Here is a 26,231-nt window from a genome sequence, read left to right on the forward strand (position 1 = left end):
CCATGTCATCTTTATCCACTCAGCTGCTGATGGGCACTTAGGATGCTTCCATATCTTGGCTATTAAAAATTCCAAGGGCTGTGCCAGAAACAGGGACAAAACCCAAATATATATTTCTCGCTATAAATCACAATATCGACTCTCCCCAAGTGCCCCCGTGGACTGATTCGCCTTTGAAAGCTCCCGAAGGAACACCTTGACTTTATTTTTGTCTTTATGTTATTTATTTCCGGCCGCAGTGGGTCTTCGGTGCTGCACGGGCTTTTCTCTGATCGCAGAGAGCAGGGGCTGCCCTCTGGCCGTGGCGCACGGCTGTCGTTGCGGTGGCTTCTCCCTTGCGGAGCACAGGCTCCGAGCTTCAGCAGTGGCAGCACAGGGGCTCAGCCACGTGGCACACGGGCTTAGTTGCTCCATGGCACGTGAAATCTTCCCAGACCAGGAATCGAACCCCTGTCCACTGCTTTGGCAGGCAGATTCCTACCCACTGTGCCACCAGGGAAGTCTGAAACACCTTGATTTTAGATTTCTAATCTCTGGAACTCTGTAAGAGGATAAACCTGTGTTGTTTCAAGCCACTGAATATGTGGTAATCTGTAACAGCATCCACAAGAAACTAACATACATGCTCATCTTCGTGTTTAACTTCCCAGTGATGGTGAGTAGAACAGGTTTGCCATCTGTGGTCATGAGGACAAGTTTCTTTCTGAACTGAATGTGTTTGTTTAAAAAAAAAAAAAGTGCAGGAACAGTAGCTCAGTTAAAGGAAAATCCTAAGCTAAATCCTAAGCAGTGTGTGAAACTTGCAAAGGTGTTACAAGAATGGTCATGGTTTAGCAAATACCAGGTGAAACTATTGCATGGGAATTTCTCAGTGGGGAAAGTTTTCTGATGGAAGGTTTGGGCTGATTCCTTTTTGGTAATTTGCCTATGCTAATAATACCTAAGCACCAGGAGGAAATCATATCACACTCATTATCCTATGGGAGCCCTAGAAAGGAGTCACTTGCTTATATTCAGGTGAGGAAACTGAGACCAGGGAAGGTGAACATCTCATCCAAGGTCATGTCCCTGGGGAATGGCAGTCCTGGGATTTGAAGCCAGGTCCTGCCGACTCCGCAGTTAATGTTCCCAGTCGCTTTGCCTCAGGGAGCTTCTGGCCTGTGGCCACTTTCATGCACACCTGGTAAATGGTGGAGGCGATTTGTGGTGCTCGTGGAGGAAAGCCACTTGCTCCATTAGGCAGTGCTTGTATAAGGAAGAGACTGTGGCCCTAAGACCAGATAATAAATCAGACCCTTCCGTGTACTTGACTTCACAACACTTTAGGGTTGAGGGAGTAAGAGGTGCCATCAAAAGAGAAGACAGTCTTCTGAAGTGCTGCCTGGAAAGGTTCAGTTATTCCTAAAATGTGCAGAAGCACTTGAACTTGCCTGTGGTCATTGCCACTCTGACGGAAATGTACCTGTTCTGGTGCAGACACAGGGAGGCCGTGAGCAGAGTCAACAATCTTCCAATTGCATGCAACAGAAACAGCATACATGAGTTTAAGACAAAATGGAAAATGTATTTGTGTAACCAGAATATCCAGAAGTAGATTTTGGAAACAGTGGGTATGATCCCCCAATATTTTCGTATGAATTTGCATATGATGATGTACTTTGATGTTTTGCCACCTATTCTAGAGATTGGTAAATTTTTCCCCAGTGGCATAATAAATATTTTAGGCTTTAGGCTAGGCTCTGCAGGAGCTATCAACTCTGCCATTATAGCCCGAAAGCAGCCACAAGCACTGAGCGAACAAGTGGGCATGGCTGTGTGCCAGCAAAACTTTATAAAAACAGACAACTGTAGTTGAGTAACCCCTAGGTTCTCTTATATTTCTTTCACCCTTTTTTTTTCTTTTTTAAGCTGGTCCTTTTTAAAGTAAACATTCACTAAAAGGATGACAACCTACTCTTTGAAAAACTCGTTTAATCTTTGTATTAATAACAGTTTTATGAGTTGATTAACCCCATTTTACAGATGAAAAACTGAGGCATACAGAGGTTAAGTAACCTGTACAAGGTCATCTAGTGGTAAGAGGTGGAACTAGCCTTGAACATAATAAGCAGTCTGGCTCAGAACCCACACTCTTAACCTACTGCAAAACACTCAGTAATGAGTGGCTATTATTATTATCCAGCCAGCTGTGAAGAAAAAAAAAAAAAGACCACAGTCTTATAAGTTAATTTCAAATGAATTTGGGGTGTGCCTTTCTTTTCTTCAAAGTGTTGTGATGCTGAATAAATAATGTGTGGCTCTCACCTCTTTGAATTATAAACGGAATTAAATGATAAATTAAACCATCTACTACAAAAGCATTATGTGCTTAAAATAGAAAACTTGGAAAATTCAATAAAGGAAATTCTCTTTTGGACAAATAGAGCTGTGATTCATTACATATGACTTTTTGGTTCAAAACTTGGACTCCTTCAGAAATGAAAATGGTTTCTTCCTAATCCACAGGGATTGGGCAGAAGACCTCTAAGAATACGGCTTAAATCGGAGAGCTTGGATATTTGGGAGTGATGAAGGCGCTTGACAGAAAACAATTGCCATCATCTAAATTAACGTCTAAATTAGCCACAAAGAACTTTTGCATTCAGATTTTGAAACCTCCAGGAATCCACATGCCATTTTCCTCATTCAAGTTTGTTTGATATTTGATTAATTTCGTTTTAGGAAAAGACTTTCTGTTTTAAGGCTCCTACCCTCTCCCTCCACCCCATCCAGGAAATACAGCCATACGTGGTCACAAGATAACTTACTGATCCACAAGGCAGATCTTTGAGGGGCCCATATGGTAAACACCCCTAGCATCTTCCTCTAATTAAGAGAACCTCACCAAGAATGCGTGATAATTAGGTTACAGCTGCATCCAGACCCACAGCATCTGCCTCGAGGGGGGTGTTCCAGTGCTTGGAACATCCTCATCAGCCTCCTAAATGAAAGCGTGCGTAGCCCACCTCGCCGTCATCAAAACCGAACCCTGACAAATCTGTAGAACATGAGAGCACATTGAAAAAATCTGCAGTCTGATTTGTACCTTCGTGGGGAGAGAGCCACCCACAGATTCTTGAGTCAAAGATGACATTCCATCCACCCAACCCCACCGGCCCCCAGCACAGTCCTTTCCACTGACAAGTTACAAATCGAAGCCTGTTTTGGAAAAACTCGCTTTTCTCAGTTCTCCATTCTGATTTAAATTGATTGTTTTTTAAGCACAATCTGTTTCTTGCTGTTACTTGCTTAAGAAATTAACCACTGATTTTTTTTTAATCCAAAGAGTATGTAATGATTAAGAAAATGGTTTTCATGTGAGATGGTATTTTCATAAATCACATCTTTCATAGAGTACCATCTGATTCTGGATGTTCCTGCTGGGTTTACAGAAACACGAGGAAGCGGACCAGGATGTTTTGACAATAACCAGCACTCGTAGAATGCCTGATAAACCCGACCCTGGGCTAGGGGTTTACACGTATGCTATTTCATTTAGTCCTTTTATTAGTTGGAAAAACATGGCGCAAAGACTCCATATTTTAGGCTTTCTTTGACTGGGAGGTGTGCTAGTTCAGGCAGGCTTCCTCCCTCTCCAAGCTACACGGGATGAATTAAGCTACCAAACCAGGATGGTGTGTTTATAGAGCACGTCAGGGATGCTTTCAGGGGGCAGCATGAGATGAAACCCCTACCTGTCACCCTGTTCTCACATTAATTAATGCTCAGCCTCCACCAATTTTTGTTTCTTCGTTTCTCAGTCTTTACAACCCCGAAAAAAACATTTTCTACTTGGATACAGTCAGTGGTCTGGCCCAGAGTAACACTGTGTGTTACTTAACTACAGGGACAGTTGTGCTTTTCTTGGGCTATTCTAGACTTTTCCACCTCAGCACAACTAGTTTTTATCAAGTATCTTGAAAAGAGGTTCCCAACTACACAGTTTAAAATAATCTAATAGGCAGCATGCAAGCAGATTTTAGAAAAAACTGAAATAAGAGAATGCTTAGGGAGTAGTTAGGTGTTCTAAAAGTTCTCAGAAAACTTTGGGTGTCTTTTTTGTTTCAGTTTTTAATAATCCCAGAAATGTTCGAATCCCTTTAAAAAAAATTTTTTGAGAATATTTTAGATAATGCTAAAGTTCACTTTGATCATCACTTCTAATTCCTCTCTCCCCTTCATTCTGTTTTCCAGAGGTAATTACTGTTCTGATTATCGATATATCTTTGCAGATACTTACAGATATATAAGGGCCCATGGAAAATATGTAGTAACATTTTATATGTTTCCAATAAATGGTAATAACATGCAGTATATAACTCTCAGATATATACTTTCACTCAATAATATTTTTTTGATGTGTCCATGTTAACACTTGGAGATCTGGTTCATTTCTTTCCATTGAATTTAGTTTTCCATTGCATGAATATTCTACATTTTATTTCTCTAATCTCCTTTGGTGGACAGCTAAATTGTTTCCCGTCATTTGCAATTTACAAACAACTCTGTAATGAACATCTTTTTACACATCCCTTGTTCACATATCTGGATTTTTCTCTAGGGTAGTATTTACTCTGGGCTTCCCTGGTGGCTCAGATGGGAACCCACCTTCAATAAGGGAGACTTCGGTTCGATCCCTGGGTTGGGAAGATCCCCTGGAGAAGGAAATGGCAAGCCACATTCCCGTATTCTTGCCTGGAAAATCCCCATGGACAGAGGAACCTGGTGGGCCACAGTCCATGGCGTCACAAAGAGTCGGACACGACTGAGTGGCTAAGCGCACAGTATTTACTGGGGGGTGACATTGCTCGCGGAGGTTTCCCTTTTTCTCACTGCCGCCCGGCGTTCTCCATCGCGGTGCTCGGGCTCCTCGCAGCGGTGGCGGCTCTTGTTGTCGAGCTCGCGCTCTCGGGCACGCGGGCTCGGTGGCTGCAACGCACAGGCTCAGTCGCCCCATAGCATATGGAATTTTCCTGGGCCAGGAATCAGACCCGTGTCCCCTGCTTTGCCAGATGGATTCTTAACCACTGGACTACCAGGAAAGCCCCTCCTTTTGTTTTTAATTTAGTTTCCTTTTAATCCAAGAAATATATGCATAGAGTTTAAAACTCATGTCTTCTCCAAAGGAAAGGATTATGAAACACAGCAAGCAGTCCCCAGTGATTTCCTCCCAACCCCACCCTGTTTTCTTGCCCAGAGGCAACAGCTTTCAACTTTTCTTGATTCTTTGGATATTTACCTTCAAATTTCTAAGTAACCTGCTTCTTTACCCGCTCCATGGTTTTTTTCTGTTTTAGGCAGGATCTCTGGCTTCCCAAACCACAACATAAGACTTTAGCTCTCTCTTCTCACCCACCCTTGCCTCTCTCACACATGTAGACTTCCTCTCCACATCCTCCCAAGATCAGTAAGTCATCATTTCAGCTTTATTGATGTAGAGGATTCGGCTTCTTATAACTATGCAAACACTTGTCGCAGGTAAGCCATTTTTGTGTACAGCAAATGCTTTTCCTGTTCTGTGTGCTGGCCTGAGAGTTGACTTTTTTCCTGAATAAATCCTTTCAGTGGATGAAATCTAGATGGCTCCTTCTTCCCGCTTAGTACATGGAGGGCTGGCATAGGTGGTTAGGGGTACAAACAGCCTCACCAAGAAAGAGTGTGTGCAGTCCTGCAGAGGTGAAACGGTTTGGGTTCAAGAAGTGTGTGGAAACACCCCCCACACCTTTTCCCAGGTCACACAGTGATTCCTTACGTGGCTCCGAGGAGTTTGTTTTCCCCGTTTCCTCTTCGTTTTTCATGGACCACTCTACCCTGTGACTTCCAGCCAGGGCCCAGCGTGCTCGGCTTTGGCCATGGAAGCCCTGATGAGGTGTCTCACCTAATGGCTGTGTTCCTGGGCTTGATTCTTCACAGTTCTGTGTGTGTGAAGCTGAGATCACCAGCTGCGATTTTTTATTTTTCTAAGGGCCAAGACGGGTTTATGTCATTCATTATTTGTTTTTATAACAGAGGTAATACAGCCTTCTGGTGAAAAACTCGACTGGGAAAAGAGGTGTGTGGAGGTCAAGGCCGCCTTTACTCCTCTCCCAATCCTGGCCCCTCCGAGGCCTCCTCTGAAGCCGAGCTGCCCTGAGCCAGATTACTGGCTTCAGATCCCAGCACTCGCTAGCTGTGGCACCTTGAGCAGGTTGCTTGTGAGCCTCAGTGTTCTCATCTCTGAAATGGGAAGATAATAAGTGCTCACCTCAGAGAGCATTGTGGGGATTAAATGAGTTGAGAAATACTTAGAGAGTGGCACAGAGAAAACACCTACCAGGTATTAACAAGGACTAAATGTTGTCTCTCCTTGTAGACCAGTGGTTCTTAACCTTGACTGCACATTGAAATCAGGTGGGGAGTTTAAACTTTTCTCGTGCCTGGATCCCACCCCAGCCATTCTGATTTTATTGATTTTTAAATGCTCCTCACATCAACAAAGCGTGCAGCCGGGGTTGAGAACCAGCATGCACTATATTTCCCATGTGTGTGCTCTGTATTTTCCACGTGCATCAGTTGGAATCAGTGAGGTTATGCTGCAGTAACAAGCATGCCCCAAATCTCACCTGCTTATTTATGGTACATGTCTGTTGTGGTCTATTGTAGCTCTGACACTCATCATCTTTATTCTGTAACCCAAGCTGACCGAGTCACTTGTAGCTGGAACATTTAGCCTTGTGAAGTGGGAAGAGAGCATGGCAAACGCTTCCAACCAGAAGTGGGAAAAAAAGGGGGGGGGGGAGAGTGTTAAGTCGCTCAGTTGTGTCTGACTCTTTGAAATCCCATGGACTGGATTCCCACAAGGCTCCTCTGTCCATGGAATTCTCCAGGCAAGAATACTGGAGTGGTTATCCATTCCCTTCTCTAGGGGATCTTCCTGACCCAGGGATCAAACTTGAGTCTCCTGCATTGCGGGCACATTCTTTACTGTCCCAGTCACCAGGGAAGCCCCTTCCAGCCAGAAGTGAAACATATCTTCTGCTCACATTTCATTGGCCAAAGCAAGTCACATGGTCACCACTGAATTCCACAGGGAGCTTCTATATCAGGGGTCAGCAGCCTTTCTCTTCAGGGGGCCAGATAGTCAGCACGTTAGGGTCGGTAAGGATCTGTCACAACTGCACACCTCAGCCTTCAAAGCCCAAAAGCAACCATATACAACACACTGTCCAAAAATGTAAAACTGACTCAACTCATGAGTCATTCAGAGCAGACAGCAGGCCAGATCTGACCTGCGGGCTGTAGTTTGCCAGCCTCTGGCATGTATCATCTTCCTACAGGGAGAAGCTTTTCAGGAAGGGACCCCAAATATGAGTAATGCAGTCTACATACTATGTGTGTAGGAAAGAGAGGGAGAGAATGGGCCCTTTGATTGTACATTGTTTTACACAGTAACTGCATGCACGCTAAGTTGCTTCAGTCGTGTCTGATTCTTTGTGACCCTAAGGACCGTAGCCCGCCAGGTTCCTCTGTCCATGGGATTCTCCAGGTGAGATTACTGCAGTGGTTTGCCAGGCCTGCCTCCAGGGAATCTTCCCAACCCAGGGATCAAACCAGCGTCTCTTATGTCTCCTGCATTGGCAGGCAGGTTCTTTCCCACTAGCGCCTCCTGGGATGCCCTTTACACAGTATACTGTGATACAATTTGCTCTTGTTCCTTAATACTGTGTTTCTGGATGATTCTTTCATGTCAGGAGTTCTAGCATGACTCCATTTTTTTAATGGCTGCCTAGTTTTCTCTGGTATGGATGTACTACAGTGGGTTTTGTTTGTGTTTTTATAGTTAATCCTCTCTTGTTAGATAACAGTGGTTTTTTTAAACATCTGGAGCAGGAAGGCAGCGTCATAGACTGATCAGTATAAAAAGAGAACCAAGACCCCAACTCTGCCAGTAGTTTATACATGGTTTATACTGCTTTCCCTGAAATTTCTTATTTTCCAAGCAGTTCTCTTTTCCTCCAGCCATTTGTGGTTCTTGCAACAATGAACACAGGTGCCATTCCAGAGGCATATTTGGGATGGGGGGTGGAGATTTAAACACTGATGAGGATAAATAGAAATGATGAAAAGGTAGAAGTGAAATCCCAGAAGCTGTGCAACATTATCACCCTGAGCCCACCTGGACACACATTTTAGGCTGTGTGGGAGCCACAGCGATGAAGACAGACCACAACCGCCGTTCACAGGTGGGACCAGAGGAGGGGAGGCTGCGATGACACAGACTCCACTTACATGCTTTTCTCCTCTTCCTCCTAACAGGACACCACGGCGTCCGTGCGCATCGGCCTCATGATGGAAGAAATGATCTTCAACCTCGCAGATACCCATCTGTTCTTCAATGACCTGGAGGTTTGGAATTGTGATTACTTGTTTCATTCCATAGTTGCTTTATTTAATCACCTGCATCTTGTTTGGGGGTGGAGACATTGCCTTTTTCTTTTTCGTTTGGAGGCTAGAAAATTTTGCTTGCAACCCCTAAGAAGGCATAGGACTGTGGCCGGCCATAGCTTATTGGAAACACACTTGACCAGATTCCCTCTGCGGTTAATGGGCTTTTCTCTCTGCTCTAGCGGTGATGTCCACTGGCAGTTTTACTAATCCAATCAAAGCTGTGTAGTTTCTTCCTCCTGAAATTTACTATTTAATAAAGTTTATTAAGGCAAATTAGTATGGATCCTCCTAGGTCAGGAATAATTAGCAGTGGGCCAGGATGGAAGCTTTTAAAAACAATTTACATTCCCCTGAAAATATGTTTTACAAAGAGAAAGGGGAGGGGGAGCATGCTGATTTAAAGTATCGGCTCCTGTGCCCTTAAGCAAGGAGCAAGAGAGAAGGGAGAAGGGGGAGAGCAGCTTCAGAAATAAATTTAATTCATTTGTTTATACATTGCCTGTGTCCGAAAGATTGGGGAAGAATCTCAAATAGAAAACATATTTAAAATAGAGCTACTAAAGCAAACACAAAGGAATAGAAAGCCACGTAATGAATAAGGCTGAGGCGTTGTACAAAAATAAAAATCTGGCTTGAGTTAACTACAGCAATTCAGAGTCTGTCTCTGAGCTTCCTGGTAGCGAAAGCAAGGAAGGAAATAAAATGCGCCACCTTCCCCCAGTGAAAGAGCAAACAGCTTTCTCCAAGGTAAGGAAAGGTTGTCTGATAAGAAAATTAACATGGGAATCTTCTAGATTTGTAAATTACATTCTCGTTATTGTCTTAACAGAAAAATAAAGGCAACCTAAAATATAACTGCTTATGAAAGAACAATTCTATTTATCCTGGTAGGAATATTTTTTCCTAGAATCTGAAAAATCCCTGGGGACTCCACTGCGAAGTAGAAACATCGAGGCTATAAACTTCAAATCTGTCCTGGCCAGCCTGGAGCATTGCTAATATTTATCATCAGAAAAGGATACAGGGTTTCCTTTCTGTTCTGCTGTCCTAGAGTTCCAGAGGGGAAATGCTTGCTGAAATGATCCATCTTGTGTTTGTCTGTCCAGTCTCGACAAGCCATTTGGGCCTCAGTCCTCGTGTCTGTGAAATGGGATTGATGCTTTCTGCCCAGCCTCTTTTTCAAGAGAGGATTGAGATAGAAACTTGCTGAGGAAGAAAGAGAGCTTTGGAGTAGTGGGAAATGCCAGTAACATCAAAGCCCAAAACCATCTCTTTCGCCAAAAGCAATATGCAAGCTCTCTTTACCAATGCCTCTCATGTCTTGGAGGGAAAAAAGAGAGAGAAAGAGCTTAAATTTTTAAATTGAAAAAAAACCACATGGTAGTTGAATTCAGTAAGTATCATGGAGCTTGTATACTACCATGGAGCTAATATAGTAAAGACTCTGCTGATCATACATAGCAAAATCCAAGTCGTTTTAGCAGAAAATGAAAACTATTGGCCCTTGTAGTTGAAAAGTCCAAGGTAGATTTAGTTTTTCCCTGTCTCCTGCTGAGAAGGTTGCCTATATGAGAGCAGAGAGCATGTCTGTCTGATTCACCTTAAATCCCTGGAGACCAGGCAATAAACAGCCAAACAAATCCATAAACAAGAATGCTTGTGAGAGTGAAAAGAATGTGAAGAAAATAAAATAATCAGGTGTGATAGTGAGGGAACAGGGTGGGGGAACAGCATTCTTGTTCTCGAGGGAGTCGGGGAAGGTGTCTCAAGGACATGGCACTTGAGCCAAGGCCTGAATGATGGCAGGGGTCAGCCAGGTGGAGATTACAGGAGATGGGGTCAGCAGGTGCAAAGGCCCTGAGGTGAGAACTAGTGTGATGTCTCCTAAGTTTGGCAGGAAGGCCACGAGACTGCATGTGAGTGACTGGGTGAGTGAAAGCTGAGAGAGATGAGTCTAGAGAGGCAGGCGTGAGCCAGACAAAAGCCATAAACATCAGGGTTTATTCTGAGTGCTGTGGACAGCCATGAGGCAGGGGAGCATGAAACAGGAAGAGCCACGTGACCTGGTCTATGTGTTACAATGACGAGTCTGGCTGCTGCATGGAGAACAGGCAATAGGAGGGGGAAGGGAGAGACTGGGGGACTAACGTAGAGGCACCTCCAAGCAGAAGAAGAAAAACGGGTTGGATTGAGATGGGAGAAGACGTGCACGTAGGGATGGCGGTAAAGCTGAGAGGCCTCGCTCACGGGTTGGACAAGGGGGATGAGGGAGAGGGAGGAGTCAAGAGAGGCTCCTGGGCTCAGCCTGACTGGGTGATGGTGCTGCTCTCTGTGACGGGCGACACAGGGGAGATGAAGAATCCATCCCTCTGTTGAGGGCACCTGGGGTCTGAGATGTCTGGGACACTCCAGCGATGACACCAAGTGTGTGGTAGTCGCTCAGTCGTGTCCGATTCTTTGCGACCCCCGTGGACTGTAGCCCATCAGGGTCCTCTGTCCATGGGACTCTCCAGGCAGGAATACTGGAGTGGGTTGCCATGGCCTCCTCCAGGGGACCTTCCCAACCCAGGGATCAAACTCAGTCTCCCGCATTGCAGGTGGATTCTTTACCATCTGAGCCACCAGGGAAGCCCAATGATACCAAACTGTCAGGCAGATACATAAGCGTTTGAAGCTCTTATGCAATAGAAGGGCAGATGCATAGTAGGGGCTTTGTCCAACTTGGTTGAAACTGAGACTCAGAGCCAGGTATTTTGAGGGGACCATTGTGTTTGAGTTCAAGCCCACATCTTCAGAACCTTGCCGCCTGCCTCTGCTATTCCTCACTGGCCCCAAAGTCAAAGTCGCACCTCTTAGAAAACCATCTTAATCACCAGCTGGAGCTACTCAGGGAAGACAGTTTGTTTTTATTCTCTACACTTTTTTTTTTCCCCCAAAATGTCCCCAGTGCCAGAAGCCCCGAGGGCACCTCGGCAGAATTGAAACCATGTTCCTCGATGGAGAAGTTAAGACTCACACAAGTGAAAACATACTGCTTGCTGGTGCCGGGGAGCCCCTGTCAAAATCTGCAGAGCAGCCTCGTGGAGCTCCGCAGGGAGGCTGTTCCGGGCTGGGCAGAGGCGCGCTGTCTGCGGGAGTCCAGTGCGAGGCCTGGCTCCTGGGCCGATGGTTAGTTGATGGCGATTAGGGAGCAAAGTCTGACCCCTTTCTCTGAGCCCGCAGTGCTGTCTGTGAATTAGGAGGTCGGCTTCCACAAGCAGCAGCGATTTACGGAGAATTTAGTGTTTGTCAGGCCCTACTCCTAACTGCTGTGAATTCCGTGGCAAAAAAAAAAAAAAAACACAGCAAGATCCCCCACCCTGGAGGCATTGACCTTCCGGTTGGGGAAACAGACCATAAATAACTGAATATAAAATGTCAGATGAAATGCTCCAAAGAGCCTAGCAGAGTCGGAGGAGATGGACCCAGGGGGTATTTTACTTGGTATAGCCAGATAAGACGCCTCTGACATTGGAGCAGAGACCTGAAGGAGGTGAAAGAGAGGATCATGTGGGTATCTAAGCAGAGAGTGTGCCAGACAGAGACAACAGCAGTGCAAAGGCCCTGGGGCATGGGCAACGTTGGCAAGTTCCAGGAATAGGGGGAGAGATCAGTGCTGCCAGAAGCCAGAGCAGGAAAGATTGTGGAGGGCCATTTGCGGGAGGGGAAGACAGATCATATGGCCCATGGTAAGGCTCCAGATAACATTCTGAGAGCAACCAGAAGCCATTGGAGGATTTTGAGCAAGGGAGCAACATGCCATGAGTCGTGGTTCAGAGGCGCCCTCTGGCTGCCGGGTGGAGAAGACCAAAGAGGGCAATGGTGGAAGCAAGTGTTTTTGCATTAAAGCTGTGATTCTGGGCCTCAAGGGTGAAAGGGCTCACGGGGGAGAATCCACCGAGGGAGAACTGGTCAGGGACAAAGTAGGTGCCAAGTTCAGCCTTCCCTCTGGACATTCGGGATGTGTGTCCTGCGTTCAGGACCTGCTCATCAGCTCAGTCTGCCTTTGGCTCCTGGCCCCACCATCTCCTGGGCGGTGTGAGCTGAGCGAGTCACTGCATCTCTCTGAATCTGTTTTCTCATGGGTTAGATGGGTAGCTGAAAAGCCCCTACCCTCCAGGGTTATCGTGATGGTGGGAGATACATGGAAGCAGTCAGCACAGAGCCTGCTCCCGTGTACATGTCCAGCAGATGGGCCTCCCCAGCAGTGGCCACACGTGCCACTGGGACCACACAAGAATGCGGTAACCTGTCCTGGTACAGGGGCAAACTGATTAATAGTTGCTAGATGCATTGTGTGATGAGCTAGAAAATACAGCTAGCTTACCCAATCCCTGATTTTACCGTAATTCAGTAACAATACATGTAATACAGAGATATGGCAAAGATATGACAGTGGTGGGTGACCTGGACCTCAGTTGCTGGAGTCTGGGCAAAAGTCTTGACAATTACCTGGCCGGTTTGCCTTTGTGCGAGAACTGCTTCTCCTGCAGTAAAACCCAGGGCAGAGGACCCTCACCTGAAAAGTTAGCGGCGCTTCCAGGCTCGACTGAAATTCACACGCCAGCAGCTCCGGAGCGGTCAAGCCTCGCGGGCTCACCGAACTGCGCGTGCGCCCCCGCCACGCCGGGGCGGGACCCGGCCCTGCATCCCAGCGAGTGCAGGCGCTGGGGGCAAGCCCCCTGGCGAGATTTCAGGGCTCGGTGCACCGCAGGGGTGGCGATGCGGTTCGTCCGCGGGGCCCCTGGCGAAGAGGTGAGCGGGGCAGGGCAGATTCAGGCGAGAGACAGCCGGCCCTCGCTTTCCCCACCTTCCCTAGCTCTCAGGTGTCAAGTAGGGGAGAGTGGGTGTGGAGATGGGAGGGAAGTGTGGGTTATCACACGAAAGGTAGGAATTTTTGGCTTCCAGCAGGCGGGGCCAGAGAGGCCACATAACCCAGTACTTTGGACGACCTTGTGCAGTAAGGAACCGGTCCACCCAAAATGCCAGGAGCACCCCATTGAGAAATGCTTCGCGGAGCCCTTGTATTTACATATCACCTAGTCGACTCTACGGTATTTACGAATTACCTAGCGTTCAGCAGGACCCAGGCTACATGTAACTTACTTTTACTTGAAAAAAAAATACTTTTTGTTGTTAAACTCATTTTTTTTTCTTACTAATGTTTGAGGGGGAGGAGGGGAATGACTAGCACATAATGCCAGTGCCATTGGCGATATTGCTTAGAATGAAACTAAGGTTTTATGTATTGTTTGTTTTATTGAAGTATAGTTAATTGACAGTGTTGTGTTAGTTTCTGGTGTACAACAAAGTGATTCAGTTATACACATATATTTTTTCATATTCTTTTCTAAATGGTTTATGACAGGATATTGAATGCAGTTCACTGTGCTAAATATAAACCCTTATTGTTTATTTTATGTATAGTGTTGTATATCTGGTCATCCCAGACTCCCTTTCTGCTTTGGTGACTGTATCTTTGTTTCTTATGTCTGTGAGTCTGTTTCTGTTTTGTAAATAAGTTTGTTTGTATCATAGTTTAGATTCCACATAAAAGTGATCTCACATGTTATTTGTCTTTCTCTGACTTCACTAAGTGTGGTCATCTCTGGGTCCACCCGTGGACCCAGAGATTAACGTCATGCAGATGACGTTAGTAAGTTCTTTTCATGGCTGAGTAATATTCCATTGTGTATAGGTACCACGTCTTCTTTATCCATTCCTCTGTTGATGAACACTTAGGTTGCGTCCATGTCTTGGCTATTGTAAATAGTGCTGCAATGAACACGGGGTGTGTGTGTGTCTTTTTGAATTAGGAGTTTTTTTCCGACACATGCCTAGGAGTGGAACTGCTGGATCATATGGTAACTCAGTTGTTAGTTTTTTAAGGGACCTCCATATTGTTCTTCATAGTGGCTACACCAATTTATGTACTCACCCACCAGTGTAGGAGGTTTTCTTCACACCCTCTCCAGCACTTGTTATTTGTGGACTTTGTAATGATGGCCATTCTGACTGGTATAAGGTGACACCTCATTATAGTTTAGATTTGTGTTTCTCTAGTAATTAGAAGCCAATTTTTTAAACACTAATAAAGGAGAGTTGACTGAAAGAGGTATGATAAGAGTGCATCACAAATCATAGTGGTGAATACTGTTTGAGAAATTGTTTCAGTGAGATCAGTTCTGTTTCAGTCATTTAAATCTCTCTGTGATAGAAAACGTGTCTCTTATGGAAGGTCACAGTCAAAACCACTGGAAAGCCAATATTCTAGGGCAGTGCTGTCCAGTAGAATTTTCTAAGCAATGTCAGTGTTCTGTTCTGCACTGTCCAGCCCAGCAGTCACTGGCTCCCTGAGGTTACTGAGCATTTGAAATATGGCTAGTGTGACCGAGGCCCTGGATTTTTAATTGTATTTAACTGACTTCCCTGGTGGCTCAGAGGTTAAAGCGTCTGCCTGCAATACAGGAGACCTGGTTCGATCCCTGAGTCTGGAAGATCCCCTGGAGAAGGAAATGACAACCCACTCTAGTACTCTTGCCTGGAGAATCCCATGGAGGAAGGAGCCTGGTAGGCTACAGTCCATGGGGTCACGCAAAGAGTTGGACACGACTGAACGAATTCACTTCACTTAAGTGATTTTAATGTAATAAGCCACATGTAGCTGATGGCTATCATCTTGGACAGGACAGAACATCTGCCTCATTGGACTCATTGTGTTAGGTTTCCATGGTGACTCAGTGGTTAAGAATCTACCTGCCAAGCAGGAGATGAAGGTTTGATCCCGGGGAGGGGAAGATCCCCTAGAGAAGGAAATGGCAACCCACTCCAGTGTTCTTGCCTGGAGAATCCCATGGACAGAGGAGCCTGGCGGGCTACAGTCCATGGGGTCACAAGAGTCGGACACGACTGAGGGACCAACAGTTCTGGAGGCCAGAAGTCCCAAACGTGGTTTCCGGTGAAAGTTCTTTTCCTAGCTTGCAGATCACCTTCTCGCTGTCTCCATGTGACCTTTCCTCGATGTGTGTACAGGAGAAAACAGAGAGAGAGTGTGTGCTGGCCAGTGTTGAGTCTCTTCTTGACTGTTATGAGTGTGTGCTCAGTTGCTAAGCTGTGTCTGACTCTTCGCGACCCCAGGGACCATAGCACGCCAGACTTCTCTGTCCGTGGAATTTCCCCAGCAAGAATACTGGCGTGGGTTGCCATTTCCTTCTCCAGGCAATCTTCCTGACCCAGGGATCAAACCTGTGTCTCCTGCACTGGCAGGCAGATTCATTACCCTTGAGCCACCAGGGAAGCCCAAATGAACACACGAATCCTATCAGATCAGGGTCCCTCCCTTACAAGCTCACCTAAGTTAATGACTTCCTTAGATGCCCCCTCTCCAAATAGAGCCATCCTGAGGGTTCGCACCTCCACACATGATTTCATGGGGGACCCAGACATTAAGTCCATAACATCTATTTTACAAATGAAGAAACTGAGGTACAGAGAGGTTAAGCGAACAACCCAACATCGCACAGTTGGCAGCGGCAGTCTTCAGACCCAGGCAGCGGCTCCAGAGCCCTTCCATGTATCCGCTGTGCTGTGTGATCTCTCCCAGGAGAACGCCTGCCATCTGGCTGAGAGCAGAGATTCCCAGTGGGAAATCTCGACTTGCACAGGGCTGTAGACAGTGGGTTCAGAGGGTAAAGGGGATCAGGGAGGATAGATGTGCCGGGAAGCCTGGAAAAAGAATGACAGCAAGAGAATAAATTCCCAGTGTACGTGAAGAAAGTGAAGATGAAAAACTCCTCTGTGAGTTAGCATGTCATCTTCGCATTGTACATGCAAAAGTCACACAGATAACAGCAACCTAAACCACACTACAGTACTAGAGCACCCTCCCTCCCCGCCGACCCCCACAACAGGAACAAAGCAATAATCGGAGGATCTAAATGCATTTCTATAAAGTAGGACATGGACAGAGGTTGGAGCTGAGTAGGGGGCACTGCTGGGAATAATAAACTCAATCACAGTGACAGCTGACATGTTCTGAATGCTCACCATTCAGGTGAACCCTGAAGGACTCACCTGTGGGCCTTCATTTAGCCTTTACAGCGGCCACAGAGGCAGATTCTGTTACGTATCCCCATTTTAGAGATGGGAAGACTGAGGCAGAGAGGTTAACTTACTCTGGGCTGACTGGTATTGAGCTCTAACACTGTGCCCAGCATCACGCATGCATTTTCTCACTGAAATCTCACAAGTACCATGCAAAGGAGTTGTTTTTTTTTTTTAAGTCTATTTTATGGATGAAGAATGAAACCCAGAGAGGTCACTTTTCAAGGTTCACAGAGCTAGTGAGAACAGAGTGGAGGGCTGATCCCGGGCCAAGCAGACTTCTAGGCTGGGACATTTATCTTTCATAGAAGATACAATTTTGAGATGAATAGTGACTTGGAGAACAGGTCCACAGAGTGTGTGGAAGAAAAGAGTCCTTCATAAGAAACGAGATCAACGGAAAAGTTTTGGCAAAAGGTATCCCTGGCCCGACTCAGGCCTGGCCAGGCAAGCGGTTGGGCCAGAGGGAGGACATTTCTAGATGCTGCTGGAGCTCTGGGAAGGATCATTCGGGGGTACTCAGAAGTGGCTGGAGTCTGGGCAGGCCGTGGCTGCCTGCCTGACACAGGCCTGATTGCTAAGCATCTGATTTATGGTTCTGCAGGAGCTATCAGGGAGAGTAATATTTCACCATGTCAGCGCTGAGCTGCTCTCCAAGACGTCCTGCCCAACTGACCATTAATGCAACATGGGCCACAGCCTCTTTAATGCTCTTCAGAGAAGTTAAACATACAGACAACACGAGAAAGATGGCCTGGGTTTCCCTCCCAGGAAGCAGGCCCCTCGCTGGCTAATCTAGAGGCAGGATTAAGCAACCTCGCTCTTAAAATATACCTGCCTCGGAGGAGAAGGAGTGGGCAGGGAGTCCATCTGTGCTCTGAGTCATTTTTCTAAAGCAAATTTGTCAACAATTTCCTTTCTGCATTCGTGTCTCCAAGTAGCCAAGGACAAAAAGTAATGGGATTGGACCACAGCAGAGCAGGCCGGGAAAAGCCCAGCTGTCACCAGCTTAATCAGAATGGATTTTGATGGGTATTTGTCACCAGGCTTACTGTTCATAAATGAGCAAGGATACAAAGTAGTGAAATCTGTGGGATGCAGGCAGAGTCTAATCCAGATAACCTTAAATACATTTATTAGAAAAACCAGCAAAATTAATAAGAACTGGTAATTGAAAAGACCGTTACAGTAGGTAAGCCGTTGGTAAACACAAACAAGGAAAAAAAAGAGAAAAAAAGATCAGTAACCAACATCCAGATTGAAAGAATGGATATTATTATAGGTTCAGAGGAGATTCTCTTTTTTTTAAGTATTTATTTATTTGGCTTCACCGGGCCTTAGTTGCAGCATAAGGAATCTTTAGTTGTGGCATTCGACTCTTGGTTGTGGCATATGGGATCTAGTTCCCTGACCAGGATCGAACCAGTGCCCCCTGCATTGGGAGTGTGGAATCTTAGCCGCTGAACCACCAGGGAAGTTCCTCTTGGTGTTTTTTTTTTAATTACGAAAATAGTGAAAGTAAAGTGAAGATGTTAGTTGCTAAATCGCGTTCGACTCTTTACGACCTCATGGACTGCTATAGCCCTTCCGATTCCTCTGTTCATGGAATTCTCCAGGCAAGAATACTGGAGTGGATAGCCATTCTCTTCTCCAGGGGATCTTCCAGACTCAGAGATCAAACTCCGGTCTCCTGCATTGCTTGCAGATTCTTTACCATCTGAGCCACTAGGAAAGTTCCAGTTATGAGAATACCAAGAGCAATATTATACCAGTGAACTTGAAAACCTGGGTGAAGTTGACCCTTTTCAGGAAGGTACAAATTGTCAAAATTAACCCAAGGGGAAATTCTTTAAATAAATATAATAAATCAATGGCCATGGGAAACTGAAATTGTGGATAAAGACATACATCTCTAAAAAGGCACCAAGTCCTGCTTGTTTTAAACAAGAGTACCTCCAAACATTCAAGGAAAGGGTAAATAAGTCCCATCCTCCACAAACTGCAAAGCAAAGAAAAAGAGGGGATGCTCTCCCATGCATTTGAAGAGTCTGATGTCACCCTGAAATTAAATCTGGACTTTGAGTACATGGCAAAAGAATAAATCACTGTCATTAATGATGAAAGGTGGGACAGTCCTGCAGTCCCCCAGAACCTTTACCCAGGCCCTGTGACTCTTTATGTAAGTCCCGCTGACCCTGTCTGAACTTCAGTTTCCATGCTGGTGAAAGGAGGGGTCTGGACTATCATTGGAATCCTTTATTAGGCCAGCCACATGCCTCTTTACACACCTACAAGTGGATGCAATAACTATATTTCATGGTTTTAAAATCCTGGAGACCTTGAAGGCCCAGAAGCAGTGATACTCCTGTAGCACCTAGCATACCTAGCACCCAGATCTTGGCTTCTAAACACCATTTTCCAGTGAAAGGAACCAGGGCTCCTTGGATAAGAGACCGATTCTAGGGCTGGGACAGAGAAGACACATGCTAACATGGAGCATCTCACAGTACCCCAAACTAAGGACATACTCACAAATCCCCGTGATGATGGGGTACGTCATAGGGATATAAGAGCTGACCAGAAAGAGTTCCCAATGGTTAGAGCTGGAACAAGTTGAGTACTCAAACAAATAACATAGCATCTAACCCTCAGTATGGGCTTCCAGGTGGCACAGTGGTAAAGAATATGCCTGCTGATACAGGAGACACAAGAGATATGGGTTCGATCCCTCAGTTAGGAAGATCCCCTGGAGTAGGAAACAGCAACCCACTCCAGTATTCTTGCCTGAAAAGTTCCATGGACAGAGGATCCTGGCAGGCCACAGTCCACGGGGTCACAAAGAGTCAGACGTGACTGAGCAACTAGGCACACACACAACCCTAAGTATAAAGAAAGTTCCTGTGAGTCCACACTGACACAGATGAATGATTGGATAAGTAAATAAGTGGGGGAGAGGAGACAGCTTTACAGTGGAGAGCCCTGAGGACCACTACCTGAGCCAGCTGATCAAGGTCAGCATCACCAGCGTCACTTCATGTAGATAGAATGTACCCTTGATGCGATGTGTTGGGAGTGGCACTTTGACCTCTGTGATCGTCCTCACAAAACTCCTAGCCCCGGTCTAACCACAAGAAAAACATCAGATAAATCCCAGCTGAGAGACATTCTGCAAAATACCTGACCAGCATTCCTTTAAACTGTCACCAAAACCACAGAAATTCTGAGAAACTATCACAGTCCAGAAGAACCTAAAGAGACAAGATGAAAAAATATAATGTGGTACCCCAGATGGGATCCTGGAAGGGAAAAAGGATGGTAGTGGAAAAACGGAATTAAAAATAGACAGTAGCTAATAATAATGTAGTGATGTTTATTAATTGTGACAGGGCATTTGAATATAAGATGTTAACAATGAGGGAAATTGGGCGTGTGGTATATGGGAACAGCCTATACTATAGTCACAATTTTTCTGTAAATCTAAAACTATTCTAAAATTTAAAGTTTATTTAAAAAAAAACGGAAGACTCATCCAGTAACTTGCCCAAGATCACACACCTAGGAAATGGCAGGGCTGGTACTGGAGCCCAGGGATGGGCTTTTGAAGGCCAACTACAAAGTCAAGGCCATGTGAAACTGAATGTGTTCACCCCAGTTCTCTTCTGCCCCGTTCCCTGAGATGTATTAATGTGTGGCATCCTGACGTGTCCATGGGATTAGGACTGAAGACTATAGCGTTCTTCTTTGCTTCTAAATTGTTTCATCGGCAGAACTGACCATCCATGAACCTCTTGCAGTGGTGAACTCAATTCAGTTTGAGGCTATGGAATTCATAATAGTAATACTAGCAATAATCAAGACAAACGTGTATGTGGTATTTTCTACAGTCGAGGGACTTTTCAAAGTGCTTTATCTGTATTGATTCATTCACTCCTTACAAAACCCTATGTGGGAAGTACCATTCTGCAGGTCAATTACAGACAAAGAGGCTGAGAATCAAAAAGATTCAATACCTTGTCCAAGTTCATTCTGTTAGTAAGTAGCAGAGTCAGAATTTGACCCAGATCCCAGAGTCTGTACTGTGCTCTCTGACCTTGCACAAACCAGTTAAAAAAGAAAAAAATGGACTCTACTTTTATGATTTCCCAGTTTAGTAGATGAAACAAATCAGCCAGTGGGTCAGGCCTAGATTAATCCTACAGGCCCCACAAATTGCAGAAATAGAGAAACTTTTGTCCCGAAATGGGGTAGAATTGGGGCAGTTTTTCCAAAGGCAGTGACATCAACAAACCTTTGCAGGCTTCAGATAGTTGGAAAGAGAGAGGGGGAAAGCATTCAGAACAGAAGGAACAGCAAAGGCAAAGGCCCTGAGGCAAGAGGCTGAGGGCTGTTGGCGGACTAGCAGAGACTATGTCTGCAGTGCGCTGGGAGATGGGGGGTGGAAGGTGATGAGGCAGGGTGTGCACACAAGAGGGGCCTGAGGCAGGGTGAGGACCCGCAGGGAGGTGGGAGACACTGTGGGGTTTTGAGCCGGGGAGGGCCAGGATCTGACTCAGGGTTTAGCAGGATCCCTCTGGCTGCTGGCTGGAAAGTAGGCTGGAAAGGTGGAGGGTATAGAAATGAAGAGGTGATTGTAATAGTCTGAGTCAGAGGCCTGCAAACTTCTTCTGTCAGGAGCCAGAGAGTAAATATTTTAAGATTTTCAGGGTCAGACTGTCTCTGTCTCAACTACTCACTTCTCCGGTTGTGGGACAGAATCAGCCACAGACCTAAGTAAATGAATGAACATGGCAGTGTTTCAATAAAACTTTATTTATACAACAGGTGGCCAGCCAGATTTGGCCCCCAGGTCATAGTTTGCTGCCCCCTGGTGTAGGTGGGAGGTAATCATGGCTTAGACCATGGTGGGAGTGGCAAGGGAGGCTCTTTCCCAAGATTCTCTTTCCCTTTGACATGATAAGTACCTGCTTCCAATCAGATTTATGATCTTCCAGATCTTTCCATCTTCATTTATGTGTATGGATACATTCGTATATAGTATCTCATTTTGTTCTTCAGTTCCGTTCACAGTCGCTCACTCGTGTCTGAATCTGCAATCCCGTGGTTTTTAATGTGTAGACCCCGGTGATACTGGCTGTCTCGTTCTCTAGCCTGCTGCTTTTTGCGCTGCAGGACGTCTTTGTGCTAACCTAACAATCTCCGTCTTCCTTCTGAGCGGCCGGGTAGGAGTCCCCTGAATGGATATACCACAGTTCACGCCGCCGTGACCCAGTTGAGGGAACCGCAGGTGATTCCAGTTTCTCACTGGGGTGACCGGCCTCCTTGCACAGGACTCTTGGTGTGTGTTTCTCTGGGTCAGAAAGTGTCAGTCCTCGGCACCACTGCGCCTCACCAGCGTCGAGGCCACAGGAACCCCCGACTCTGTCTTGGAAGGGCATTCCCGCTCAGACACCCCCACCAAAATTAGAGTCACACTTGGAGTGCAGAGAGGCCAGAGGCACCCTAGGCAGTGAGAAGCTGGCATCCTCAGCCTGAGAAGCCTGCCCCCGCCCCATGCAGCCCAGTTGAGGAGCCGGGGGTCCTCTCCCCCAGGACCCAGCCCCATCCTCGCGTCCTCCGCCCTGTCCCGCTCCCCTTGGTGCCGGCTCAGCAGGTAACTCGATCCAGGTCAGCTGGCGGGGTATGAGGTAGCGTCTCGCTGAGCGTCATGGTATTTTATTAAGCCCGAAATGTGATCGCTACTGTTGTCGCACTTCAGCGCCCCCAACAATCCCCGGCAGATGAGAAAACCAGAGCCTTCCCGCATGCCTTTCCCCTGACGTCAGGGAAAGTGCAGGGAACCCTGCCCGGGGGGCCCGAGAGCCTGGGTGACCCCCCGGAGCAGCTTTCAAGCCTGAGGGAAGGACTGGGGGCCACTGGGTGGTGTTTTTCCAATTTCAGGCAAAGCAACGGACTGGGGGGAAATCTGCTATTCATTTCTCCTCGGTGCCTGGGTCTCAGAAGTCAGCACTGGCTTTTCAATACAGTCTTCGTTAACCTATTAGGATGGTGGGCCCTAGGATCCTTCCATCTAGATGACATTGCTCTGGCTCAGAGGTCTCAAATGAGGATGCCCATGGGGGCCCAGGTGAGGCAAAGTGAGGAAAACCCAGTAGAGGCTGTGGATGGTCAGGACAGAGGCATGCAAGCCCTGCCTTGTCAGAGCATGTAAATTCTCAAAGTAGCAGAAAATCTGGAGAGACAGAGAAAGAGGGAGAAAAAGGGAGAGAGGAAGGAAGAAGGGGAAGTGAGGGAGAGACGCAGGGAGAGAGACGGCTGTTGTTCCAAAACATGTTTTACTGTTTTAAGACAGTTTGGGCTACATGAGGTACATCTCCTGGCCAGCTTGCAAGCTCTCCCCTAACTGAACCTGTCAACACAGCAGCGAAATTATCCACCCTGTGTCTTTATCCCTCCGGAGCTGCGCTTCCGGTGGAATTTTCTGCAATGATGGGAAACGTGCACCATCCAGTATGGTAGCCGTTGGCTCCATTTGGCTACGGAGCCCATGAAATAGACCTAAGCAACTGAATTTTCTATTGAATTTTTAAACTTATTTTATTTATTTTTCTTGGGCCGCACTGGGTCTTCACTGCTGCACACAGCCTTCTCTAGTTGTAGGCGGACACGGCTGAGCAACTTCACTTTCACTTTTCACTTTCATGCATTGGAGAAGGAAATGGCAACCCACTCCAGTGTTCTTGCCTGGAGAATCCCAGGGACGGAGGAGCCTGGTGGGCTGCTGTCTTATGGGGTTGCACAGAGTCGGACATGACTCAAGTGACAGCAGCAGCAGGGAACATAAGCTACTCTCTCGTTGCAGTGCGCAGGCTTCTCACTGCAGTGGTTTCTCTCGTTGTGAAGCCTGGGCTCTAGGGTGCGTGGGCTCAGTAGTTGGGGCACATGGGCTTAGTTGCCCTGTGGCATGTGGGATCTTCCTGGAGCAGGGATCGAACCCTTGTCCTCTGCATTGGCAGGCAGGTGCTCAACCACTGGGCCACCGGGGAAGTTCTCTATTTAATTCTAATTGACTAACTATAAAGAACCACATGTGGCTGATTGCTACTGTATTAGATAACGTGATTATAGAAGGTTTTCAATTGGAGGTATGCCATCACAGCTCTTTAGGAAAGGACACGCTGTCTCAGGGACGGGGATCAGTTATACCAAGAGATTAGAATCCTGGGTGCGTGGAAAGAAAGGCGATATGGAATCATAAATAGTAAACCAGATGTCTGCTGGCTCACAGAGCGGTCACTCAGCGCCCTCCCAGCTTTTCTTTTTCCCACTTTTTTGTACTACTGCTACTACTACTGGGGTCACCGCTGAGCGTCTGCCATGTCCTTTGCCCTCTGGTCTGGCTGGCTTCTGCCCAGGGCTGACCCCAAGGAAGCCCCTGGGTGGACCCCCTGCTGCTGCTGCCATCCAGGCGTGTCCACGCACCACCCTCCCTCAGGGACCTCAGACACGCCAGCTCCCGTGCCACAGGACCCCGCAAGTCCTACTTTGTCGCTGCCCCAGAACTGTGGGCAAAGCAGGCCAGGGACTCTGGGCAAGCCAGAGGGCAAGCTCTTTCCAAGCCAAAGGCTTCAGTAAACCCCCTTCCAGTCCACAGCCCCTTGAGGAGGCCAGGGAGGGATCAGCGCCACACCACCCCTTCTTCTAGGTTCCGACCTTGATCCCCACACAGCCGCCCAGGCTTCCCCAGGTGCGACTGTCCCCACCCTGCCCCCTGTGTCTCCATGACAACCAGGTTTCCTCTGTATATCTTTCACAAGTGATGGGAAGGTGGTCCCATTATCCCCCAGCAAAGCTCCTGTCCTCAAAGATAAATCCCAGCCTCCTCCTCGCGTAAAAAGAAATCTGCTCAAAATGTTGATAGCATCATCTTTTTCCCCAGCGTGTCTCCTCCTGTCAGGAGTCCAGGGATGTAAGAACCAGTGTTTTTCTCAGAGCTCAGGCTCAGAGTTCCATTTGTGTCTCCTCTCTCTAACAGTCTTTACTAGGAGGTCTCTACCCCCTGAAATTGTCTTGCAAAAACCCCAATGCCAATGTTTACAAATCTTAACACAATAATCAAAGCTACCATTTATTTAGCACCAGGCGTTTCTTCTCTCTTCAGCCATGTAAGCAGGTTCTGGTATTATCTCCATTTGCCAGTCTGACCTCTGAGGTTCAGGATGGCTGTGTCATTTGCTCAAGGTCAAGCTAGGCAGTGGTTGGATCCAGGACTCAAACCCAGGCGATCAGATTCCAGAGCCTGAGCTCTAATCAGTACTGTGGTGGCTAGCACAGCACATTCGTGATTTTTGCCTTATGGATCTTTCACCTGAATGTACTTTATGATGGAGGTGGAGCTCTCCACAGGATTGGTGGGACTTGCATGTGGCTTCCTTGGGGTCACTGGCATCACTCTTGCCTCTTGGTTGCCAACTGCAGGAAACCCCTCTCCACTTCCTTAAACAGAAAAGTCCGTGTATTCCTTTCCTGTGACGGCTGTACAAATCCCCACACACTTAGTGGCTTAAAACAACACCGTTCTAGAGGTCAAACGTCCAAAATCAATTTCACTGCGCCAAAGATGTCGGCAGAGCTGGTTTCTTCTGGAGGCTTTGAGGGGAGAAACTGTTTCTTTGCCTTTTTTGACTCCTGGCAGCTACCTGTATTTCTTGGCTTGTGGCCTCTTTCTCCACCTTCAATGCACCTCACTCCAGTTCGCTTCTCTGTCATCAAATAATACCCCTCTGCCTCTTACTTGCAAGGACCCTTGTAATTAAATTCAGGACCCAGCCAGCATACTCTCCCCATCTCGAGATGGTTCAGTTAATCACATTTACCGAATTCCTTTTGCCCTGTAAGGTTCCTGGGATTAGGACATAGCACATCCTTGGGGGCTGTGGTCCAGCCTACTATAGTGGTCAGGGTGGCGTCCTCTCAGTTGCGGCAGGATAGAGCGGGTCATGTGATCGAACCTCATCCCTCTCTCCAGCTCCCAGACCTGCTTTTCTCTAACAGCCCCAGGCTTTACCCCACCATCCAGCAGCCCAGGGAAAGGAGAGCTCCTCTTTCTCAGAAGCCCCAGGCTGGTTCTCATTGGTCCATCTGAGACCTCACCCTCATCTCTGAAGCAGTCACTGTGGCCCAAGGACCCTGGGTCTCTCTGATTGGCTGAACCTGGGTCACGTGCCCACCAATGTCATCCCCTCCTTTCCGTCTTAACTGCCATGTGTTGAGGTATTTCTGCAAAGAGAACTGAGAGATGTATGAGTGGTGGCCGGCAGCTTGTTACTAAAATCTGGTGAATGGCCAGCGCTTGAAAGGGTAACCTGGCACATAGTAGAAGTGAAGTTGCTCAGTCGTGTGTGACTCTGCGATCCCATGGACTGTAGCCTACCAGGCTCCTCAGTCCGTGGAATTTTCCAGGCAAGAGTACTGGAATGGGCTGTCATTTCCTTCTCCAGGGGATCTTCCCCACCAGGGGATCGAACCCAGGTCTCCTACAATGCAGACAGACAGACGCTCAGAGAGCCACCAGGGAAGCCCAAGCTATATGCCTGGCCCATAGTAAGTGCTCAATAAATGATGGT

General features: G+C 46.9%; 1 protein-coding gene across 1 annotated transcript in view; it reads left to right on the top strand.

Annotated features, from left to right (window-relative positions):
• EYA2 (EYA transcriptional coactivator and phosphatase 2) overlaps window positions 1-26,231 on the top strand; it is a 250,439-nt gene that overhangs the window by 199,357 nt on the left and 24,851 nt on the right. The window contains exon 10 of the mRNA XM_065919822.1: window positions 8,335-8,424. Coding sequence (XP_065775894.1) covers window positions 8,335-8,424 — 90 coding nt within the window. The remainder of the gene's footprint in view (window positions 1-8,334; window positions 8,425-26,231) is intronic.

Source organism: Muntiacus reevesi, chromosome 2, assembly GCF_963930625.1.
Source record: "Muntiacus reevesi chromosome 2, mMunRee1.1, whole genome shotgun sequence".
Lineage (NCBI taxonomy): Eukaryota > Metazoa > Chordata > Mammalia > Artiodactyla > Cervidae > Muntiacus > Muntiacus reevesi.